The 10,086-nt window shown below is 27.5% G+C and overlaps 1 protein-coding gene across 2 annotated transcripts in view; it reads left to right on the top strand.

Moving 5' to 3' along the window:
• The first annotated feature begins 284 nt into the window (after positions 1–284).
• Positions 285–10,086, top strand: part of MCU (mitochondrial calcium uniporter) — a 770,244-nt gene continuing 760,442 nt past the window's right edge. For both annotated transcript variants that reach the window (XM_075376265.1, XM_075376264.1), the window contains exon 1: positions 285–396. In XM_075376265.1, coding sequence (XP_075232380.1) covers positions 292–396 — 105 coding nt within the window. In that variant the 5' untranslated portion in view covers positions 285–291. The remainder of the gene's footprint in view (positions 397–10,086) is intronic.

Raw genomic sequence — 10,086 nt, 5'->3', positions numbered from 1 at the left:
AAATTACATTAGTTATACATATATATTTTATTTTAGTTATTTGGTCAACTTTAATAAACAAGATTATCCACCTTAATTTGTGGCAGTACCATACTAATAATTCAAATAACCTATTTTAATATTATTTAAATTATTTTTACAGTATTACAAATGTTTTATGTTTAACCAAAATTATTGAGATTACGAAGGCACGATAATTTTGGTTTTTGTATTTCTGTAACTGTAGATCTGCAGAAATGTGCGATGGTGATAGTTTTTCTCACTACAAGCGCTTCGGTCTAGTATGGAAACATGGCGGTTGTGGGCATGGTGTCACGTTCGAAGGTGCTTCTTATGGTCGATTTAAATCGTGTTTTTAGTTTAGCGAATTTAATTGGAACAGGAAAATGTCATGAGGTAAGTATTCTTTTTATTGTATCTTCAACCATTTTAAATCATGTTTGAAATTTTTTGTTATCCGAGGAATGTCTGTGCATTAGTGGTCAAATGTCCCGGTTATGATCTGAATACAGCTCATTTGGCGGAATTTTTAAAGCTGGTTTTTAAAGAAATTATTGGAAAATAATTGTGTATGTTGTTAGTTACGAAGTTGATTGTGTGAATAGTATTATTTTCTTGTCAGTACTTTATTTGTTTGCAGTTTTGTAAACAAAATCTTGTTTGTTTATACATGAGACCGAAATTAATACCATCCGGTTAAAGATTTCTCTAATTTCATTTCTTGTTTTCCTTTACAATTTCTCACCCATTTTTGCTTGAACTTATTATTTTATTAACAAGTTTGCACGTATGTAGAATGTAGTAGTGCAGTAGTGTGGTAACATTTTTGTTTACACACATTACAAAATGTAAAGTGAGGCAAAGTTAGATTTTTTAATAAAATTACTTACTTTGAATAATATTTGGCACTGGAGTATTGTAGAATTTATTTACAGGATTTCTTTTTTTCTTAATTAATTGGTTACATTTTATTCAAATGTCAACTGTTATATTTCACCTGATTGTGATGTCATATTTTGAATTCAGTTTAATGTTTTAATAAATGGCATTGTTATTACTATTCATCAACTTATCTAAGTTAGAACATTAACAAAAATATGTAGATAAAGAAAGTAAATGTTAAACAGTGTTCATTGAAAACTAATTAGTTTAAATGAAGTTGCTAGAGTTGAAGGATGATTTTTCTTGATATAAACAAAATTAATTTCTTGTACCTGCTGCAGATGTTTGTCTTAATATATATCTTGATTTAAAAAAAAAAAATTCTATTGAATAATTCTGTGAATTATTTGCACATTTTAATGTACAAAGCAACGCTACTTTATTGGATGTAGTTTTATTTATGTGTATTATTAACTTTATTGTTTAAACTAGTAAAGATTTCATTTATTCTTTGTTTTATTATTTTTTATGATTACTGTCATAAAAATCAGAAGTTTGATATTTTTGTTGTATTAAGAAGATTTTATTTTATTACTGTTTGTATTGTTAGGCTTATTTTATCTGGATTTATGATTATTGGAACACCCCCCAGAATAATTTCAGAATTCTGTATATAGTAATATTAGCAGTAATTTTGTGTGCAGATATAAAACATTTATGTTTTTTGATTTAAAAAGTACGTTTTTTTACATCTGCTCTTTTCATTGATGTTTGTGTGCAGTTCATAGTAAAATATTTTTAACAGTTAAATAGTTGATTACGTTTTGCTATACTGTAATGCTTTTGAAGTAAAGTTTTCAAATTAAGATAAAGATATACTAGATTTAAATAGTACTTTAGATGTTTAATTAATGGCAATGTCTTTAGTGCAGTTAGTCTTTGAATGGAAAAAACTAGTTGCTAAAGTGTTATTAAATTTACTTATAAAATAAAGTGGCATTTATTACTATGTATTTTAGCCACTAATTAATGTGAACAGCATGCAATGTAACTGGAACCAACAATGTTTATTAAATATATGGATTAAGCTATTAACATTGATTTACTTACTTAACATCCTTTAATTTTTAGATGATACTCCATAGAATGTACTCCATGAAGGACCTATCCAGTTATGAGAGATAAGAGTTTACAATCTTATTTTTATGATTATATTGTTTAATATAAATTTTTAAACAAACATGTTAGCAAATCAGTGGTTGCCTTTGCAGTGCATAAGACCTTCAGAAGCAAAACTTTGTTTACTTCTACAAAGATCTTTATACTCCTTTTTTGCACTGTCCAAATTAATGTGTATTATATTAAAAAAATTTTCAAATTAATGTGGAAAAATTAAAATATTTTCATTTATCTATCATTTGTAGTGAGTTAATGAAATTTATTCAACATTTTTTTATTGAAGGGTAATGTTGATAATACATTTTGTTGAAAAGTACATATAAATTTAATTTTTCCTACATCATTTAAGATAACAAAATAAAATTATGAAGAGCAGCATCTTAGCTTGGTTCAAATGTAACTTTTTTTGCTTAACAAATTATTAGTTTTTTATTTTTTGAATAGCAAATAAAAACAAAAAACCTAAAGTAAAATGTTTCTAAGCACGCCAATTTGGAAAAAGTTTACTATTTTAGTGATCAAACTAATATTTCAATGGGCTATGTAGAAATATTTTCGGCTGTTATTTGTCTTGCTTTGGTGATAAACTATGATGATAATTTGAAATTCAAACTTTTATAACAACACATTAGTCAAATTGTATAATAAAATGCTTTTAAAAAAATTTACTTAAATACATTTTCAGTAATGTCAATTTTAAGTAACACTTTTTTTTAAATGAAAATTTTATTATGCAATTTGGTTACATATCGTTAAAAAAGTTAAAATTTCAAAGTAATAATTTTAATCTGGTTATTTTTAAATATCAGATTTAATGCTGTGCTTGTACAAAAACCATATCTAGTGCTGAAATATTTGCTAAGTAGAAACCAAGCCGCCTAATATTCTTTAATGCATGTATGTATATGTTAATTAGAATTTTTTTTAAAGGTATTTTTACGTAAAATAAACCTCTTCTTTTATCAACTTAATATAACTGACTACATAATTGTAGTAAAAAAAACGAGAAAATTTAAGTATTGATTTATAGAAGTTTGTACCAGGTAGAATTTAAACAACTGAAAAGAATTATTTTAACTTTCTAATGTGGATTTTTTTTAAAGTTTGTTTTATTTATTTTAAACCTACAAAAATGCTGCATGTATGTAAAAAAAAATCTATAAAAAATGAAAAATTAGGACTTATTTCTTGATAAGAATATGAAAGGGAATTAGGGGGAAATAATGAAGAAACTGCTATTAATTTTTAATAATAGGAATATGTGTTATTATTACTTATCTCATTTTTAATGACTAATTTCTTTACTTTTCATGTGAAAATATTTTGAATATCAGAATGACAATAGACTGTATAATAGTGTGGTTCAATAATCCAGTACTAAGTAATGATGATATAATCTTTCATTACTAAAATCTTCCCCAAATTACCAGAGAAAACTTAAAACGGGACAATCAAAAGATCTACCTCTACAAAGTAAAAAGAAAAATCAATAAAGTTGGGCGATTTAATAAGTGAGCTTTGAACATTAATAAACACCATGCATGTCTTATTGAGAACATGCTTCTTCCCTTTTTTGAAATTGGCTAAAAAAAACCTATAAAAATTGTTTGTTTGTTTAAGTTTATGCTATATTGCAATTAGTATTATTTTTAAGTTAATTTTCACTGTTAAATAAAGGGAAATAGAGGCTATACAGCTTACAGTTATTAATAATTTGGATGACTTAGTATGAGAGCTATTTGGAAAGTAACTTCAGATTCATTATTAAAAAAAAAACACTAATTGATATAAAAACAATTTATTATATGCATCTTTTAGCTACTTTTGCTGTCCAAATTAAGGCATTTGTAATATCTGTAAACAAGTTTTTTTTAATACCCTTGTCATGAACTCTATTGCCTGTGAATTAAGCTTGGTGTAACACCGTCTTTCAACTCCTTGCAATATCAATGTGGCATGTTGAGTTCGGGCATCTTATTTCTTCATGATAATGCACGTCTGCGTACTTCAGTACAACTTAATGCCAAATCGACAATTTCAAATAAGTTGTTTAACAGTCCTCCATACGGTTGTGATTTGGCTTCCAGTGATTATCTCCTTTTCCCGAAAATGAAAAATTGGTTTGTAATGAGCATTTTAAAAATGTCAAGTAATTGAAAACTGTTACTACTTGGCTTAATTCGTAGGTTGCAGAGTATTATGATGAGGATATTCAAAGATTTGTTTACAGATATGAAAAGTGCCTTAGTTTGGACGGCAATTATGTAGAAAAGTAGTTAAAATATGTAACCTTAAGATGTATATAGTAAATTGCTTTTTTATTAATTGGGTGTTTTTTTTAATAACAAAATTTTTCAGAATGAATTGTATTATTCTTCACTTAGGAAAATATGCTGTTAAATGAATGAATGGAATAATGTAAAGTAGCATATTAGTGTCTTCGCTCTTTGCTGTATTGAAACAATACATTAAACTGAACTGCTGAAAAACATTATGCATGTGGACATCACATGACTTCCTTGTACGACTATTAAATTACATATTTTTATTACATACTTTTTTCATTTTTTTGTTGTTGTTATTAAATTATTATTTATTGTAACATTTTTTTTACAATCTGAGGTTAATATTATTAATAAATTAATATAATTAAATTGAAAAAAAAGGAAATGAAGTCGAATCAGACTTCATTTCCTTTTTTTGTACCTTGCCCTTGTAAGTCCAAATATTTCATTAATTAAAATTTTGTTGGACTTCAACTCTGGAACCAGTGAAAATAAGTACCACTTATTACTGCAGTTATGAAAAAGTCCAAAATACAATTTTTTTTGGATTTTGGGCCTTTTTTGGATACTTTTGACCCAGTTGATTGCACTCAAAAGGGGAGGTGCACTAGTTACAACAGACTCAAATCCAAAATTTCAATAATCTATGGCTAATCATTTTTGAGTTATGCAAGATACATATGTACATATATACATCACGCCCAAACTAGTTAAAATGGATTCAGGGATGGTCAAAATGGATATTTCTGTTGAAATCTGAAAACAAAAGTTTTTCACGATTAGAAAATTTGTTTAAGTTAGGTTATATTTTTTAGGACTAAAAAATCTTCTTTGTACTTCATACAAGGAAGTAAAAATCTAAAAATGACATAATTTGAGTTGTATAATTGTGACCTAAGTATAATTCAGTCTAACCCACCGGGTTGGTCTAGTGGTGAACGGGTCTTCCCAAATCAGCTGATTTGGAAGTCGAGAGTTCCAGCGTTCAAGTCCTAGTAAAGCCAGTTATTTTTACACGGACTTGAATACTAGATCGTGGATACCGGTGTTCTTTGGTGGTTGGGTTTCAATTAACCACACATCTCAGGAATGGTTGAACTGAGAACGTACAAGACTACACTTCATTCACACTCATACATATCATCCTCATTCATCCTCTGAAGTATTATCTAAACGGTAGTTACCGGAGGCTAAACAGGAAAAGAAAAAAAGTATAATTCAGTCTACCCAATTATTTTTTTATTTTTCATATTTTGAGGTTAAGTTAAAAGTAATTTTTGTGAAAATAGTCATTAGAATTATGTATTGTGGTTGATTTTTTAAAAGATATCTATGTAATATTTATTTGATAGCTTGTCCTTAGTTTTAGTTCAAATATAATACCTATTTTACATAATTTTTTTCCATGCATATTTTAATTGAAAAAATGTGATTAATAAATGATGGATGAAAATTGTGAAGTCATCAAGTCATAATAAATGTAACAAATTCTTGGGTATGTTGTACCTCAGCAGGGCAAGAACACCAATGGTGTTGTAGACTAAAGAAAGCAAAGGCTGAATTACTAATATTGAAAAAAATTTCATCAGGTTATATATTTTTAGATTATCAGTTAAATTATTTTTTTTAAAAGTAAAACCATTATATATTAAAACAAGTTATGCATTCATTACCAGTAATTTATTAAATAAATAAAATATATTGTATTAAAGGTATTAAAAAATATTGCATGTGTGCATTAAGTAGTATGGTTGAATGTTTGTGTACTTATGTATGTTAATTTAGTAAAATCAATTGTTCCTAAAGGAAAAAACTAAAGACATATATGAAATATATATATATATATAAATTAAAAATATATATGTGATAATTTTAATTTTTAATGTGTAATTTTAAAGTTCTTAATTTTTCATCAACTGACGATGAGGAAAAATCCTCGAAAGCACTTTTGATGTACAAATGAAGTAATAATAAGGTAAGAAATAGTATTAGATTATGCACTGTGGTGAATTGCTTAGTTTTACTTTTAGTTTTTAATATATTAGTACAGATGAAGATATGGAAAACAATAAAGGAAGAATAATAAACCAATGCATAATTTAAAAGATAAGTAAAAGAAAATAAATGTATTAAAATCAGATAAAACAAATGCACCAGTTATTATGTTAATTGATGAATATAATAATTGAATGGGAAAATATATAATTGATAATAATTTTAGACAAATAAAAGACCCAACTAATAAATTTATAAAGAAAAGTTTAATCACAAATTATAAGACAATTTTTAATTATGATAAGAAAATGAGGTAAAAAAAAGACAGTACTGTATTTGGTGGATGGCCATATGTATGTATAGGAAATTTTAAAAAATTAAAAAAAATTTGATGTTATTAAGAATGTTTAATATTTAATTTTAGTTTTTGACTGCTTATTTTACACTATATATGCGATAATTTTAATTTTTAATGTATAATTTTTTTAGTGTTTAATGTTAAGATTCATTCAGTTTCTTTATCCTTCTTACCTAATGTAAACAAATATTGTCATCTTATTTCTTATTTGTTATTGAACCAGCTGATCTTAATTATTGTATTTGATTATATTTTTATAATCGTATTTATTTGGTTATTTAATAATACATTTATCATGTGCTGTCTAGTGATGAAAAAAATATATTGTTCAGTTGATAATGGAGATTTAAATTCTACTTTTGTTAAAACTACTTTTTAATTTTAAAAAGTATTATTAATTTAAGTGGTGCGGTAGCTGTTTTGAGTACAGTTAAAGAGGCTTGAAAGTTTTAAGTATCTTGTGAATATAATGGATGAAGACTGAGTATAATAGGAAAAGAACAGTGAAAGGGCTTTACAAGTGCAATTATTCTTTAAATAAGTGTGTAGCCTTTTCCAGAGCTGGTTCATCTACACAAAAGTAGTGAAAAGTACTGTACCTAGCGTAATACATATCTCAATACTTGCACATGTACCAGAGATATGGATTACAAAAAAGAAGAGGTAGTTGTGGAATAGAGATTTGTGAAATGAAGTTTTAAATATTAGCATTACTTTTAGTAGTAGTGAGTATGGGCAGAAAGTGAAAGAGAAACCCTTACTTGAGAAGATAAGGAAAATCATAGGCAAGTTGCTGATATTTGTAAAGCAAGTGATGGAAGAGGGATATGTAGGTAAATGCATGTTTTGGGAATCTTGGGAAGGAGGTGGGTAGTTGAAGGGAGTGAAATATGTACAAAAGTGGAGCGAATATTGAAAACTGCACATGTTAATGTTGATATAAAAGTATTTTAATTATTTCAAATCATGGATTTGTAATTACATTTGCATTTACAACTTACTTTTAAAGATTATTTTGTATATAAGATGGGGCCTATTAAAGATAACTTCATGTAGGTTATTTGGGGGTTGTAAGAGTGAGGAGGTAGAATAACAAAGAAGGTTGCATTTTAATATGCCCAAGGAGAACACTTGCAACTAGAAATGATGCTCAATAATAGAAAATATTCAAAATTCAGTTGATTTTAAATATTTAAGTGGTTGTTCTTATCTTTGAGCCGATAAATTTAAATGATGTAAGTCTTCACATTTCTGGATAAGTGTTGTATCTACCTACCAGGTTGGTCTAGTGGTGAACTCGTCATTGCAAATCAGCTGATTTATAAGTGAGAGTTCCAAGGTTCAAATCCTAGTAAAGACTGTTACTTTTACATGGATTTGAATTCTAGATTGTGGATACCAGTGTACTTTAGAGGTTGGGTTTCAGTTAACCACACATCTCGGGAACGGTCGACCTGAGACTGAACAAGACTTTACATATCATCCTCATTCATTCTCTGAAGTAATACCTTACGGTGGTTCTGGAGTCTAAACAGAAAAAAAGTGTAGTATCTAATTATAAATGAATGGCAATGTTTCACAAGAAGTAGTCTATTTTTTCTGTTGTTGTGAGTAAATTGCTCTTAAATCCTTACTGGGTTCATTTCTGTACTTTCTGCATTACGGCGTTGGATTTCAGGTGTGTATCTGGTTATGGGCTCAGGAGGCTATTTATAACCAGCATATATGGCTTAATATTGTAAAAAAATGGTGTTCCCAGGGAAAAAGATGATTATTGTTAATAGGGCAATAGATTGTGGTACAGCTGGAGCTATCCCGTATGATCAGCATCTCTCCCTTTGTGGTAACAAACTGATAAAATCAACAGAAACCTCTTTTACTGAAATAGATGTTTTAAGCCTTGTGTGAATTCTGATTTTGTCCAACTTAGGAGATTTTATGACGTAGATCATCAAATTTCTGTGATTGTATTTATTATTTTCTGCCTATGTGAAATTCATTTTTGTAGAGGACTTTTATGAAGCAATGGTGTAAATTTACATTTAAAGTAAATTTACATGTAGTTGTCAAATGAAGTTAATTTTTACTAATGGTGATAAAGTATTGATATCTTGTAGAATTAAGGTGATGTATTGGCTCAATCAGCTGAAATATGGGGGCCATTATTTTTTAATCCTATTTTTTACTAAGAATTCAGTTCTTTTTATCTACTATTTTATTTACCTTTGTATAAAATAATTGTGCCTTTTTTTTTTAAGTATTTGTAAAACAAAAATAACTGAGGTAGAATTGATTTTTTTTTTTGCTAAAGACAAAGTGTGGAATATTGTATATTTAGATATACACCCATGTTATTTTTTTTAATACTTCCAGTTAGTAATTTTATAGAGTAAAGTTTATAATTTTACATATATACGATAGTTTGTCATCTGCTTTAGTTTAGTGGAGGTTATGAAATATGACATTTATTTTTGTTTTAGGATAGATAATTGATTTTTTAAAGGGTTATATTTTCTCATACTGTACATCAACAGTGTTTGTTTGTGTGTACTATGGTTTAGTATTGCGGTAACTTTATTTTCTTTTATCATCTATCATAAAATGTGATAGCACATTTATTTACAAATATAAAAATAAAGTAAAAGTAAAGGGTTTATAGGACTTATTTTTTCATCTACAAAAAATGTTAAATTGTATTATATTATTAATATACAACAGTCTGCAAGTCCATAATTTGATTGTTCTTGGAGTTGAAGGACTACTTGGACCTCTGAGTGGATTTACCGAATCCTTTTACCATTACTTGTTCATCTTGATTCATCTTCATCAAAGTTTGTGTGGGCTATAACATTATATTTGGGTTGTATGTTCCAGTTCTGTGTTTTTCTACCAGATAGTTCTGTTCTGTTATTATCTGCTGGCTGATGGAAGAGCCGATACCTTCTTGATATGGTAATGATCACCTGTGGGTTTGTTCATATAGAGCCTTCTGATATATATATTAGAAAGTACAAAAAAATCCGAAACATTTATGTTAGAGGTATTCATTAGGTATAGAAAAGTTTTCTAATCCTACATTCAGTTATTTAAGGTTCATATTACAGTTTTACAATTATTTATGTCCAGCTTCAGGCTTATATTCTAGAAGAATGAGCTCTGCTGTACAATTATTGGTGTAATATCGAAACATGAAAAACATTCCAGAATCGTCGTTTACAAAAAATATAAATATAAAACTAGCTCCGCATTTCGATTGTTAAACTATCATCATCAGTAGTCAACAGAGAAATTAGCATAACTGAAACTAATTTTTATAATTATTTTTGTTATGATCACCATTGTTCTTCAGCGGCTTGATATTTATTGCTGTGTTATTATAGTCGTATC

Source organism: Lycorma delicatula, chromosome 10, assembly GCF_047948215.1.
Source record: "Lycorma delicatula isolate Av1 chromosome 10, ASM4794821v1, whole genome shotgun sequence".
NCBI classification, from domain to species: Eukaryota; Metazoa; Arthropoda; class Insecta; order Hemiptera; family Fulgoridae; genus Lycorma; species Lycorma delicatula.
Note: the sequence above shows the minus strand (reverse complement) of the source record. Positions and strands in the feature narration are given on the sequence as shown.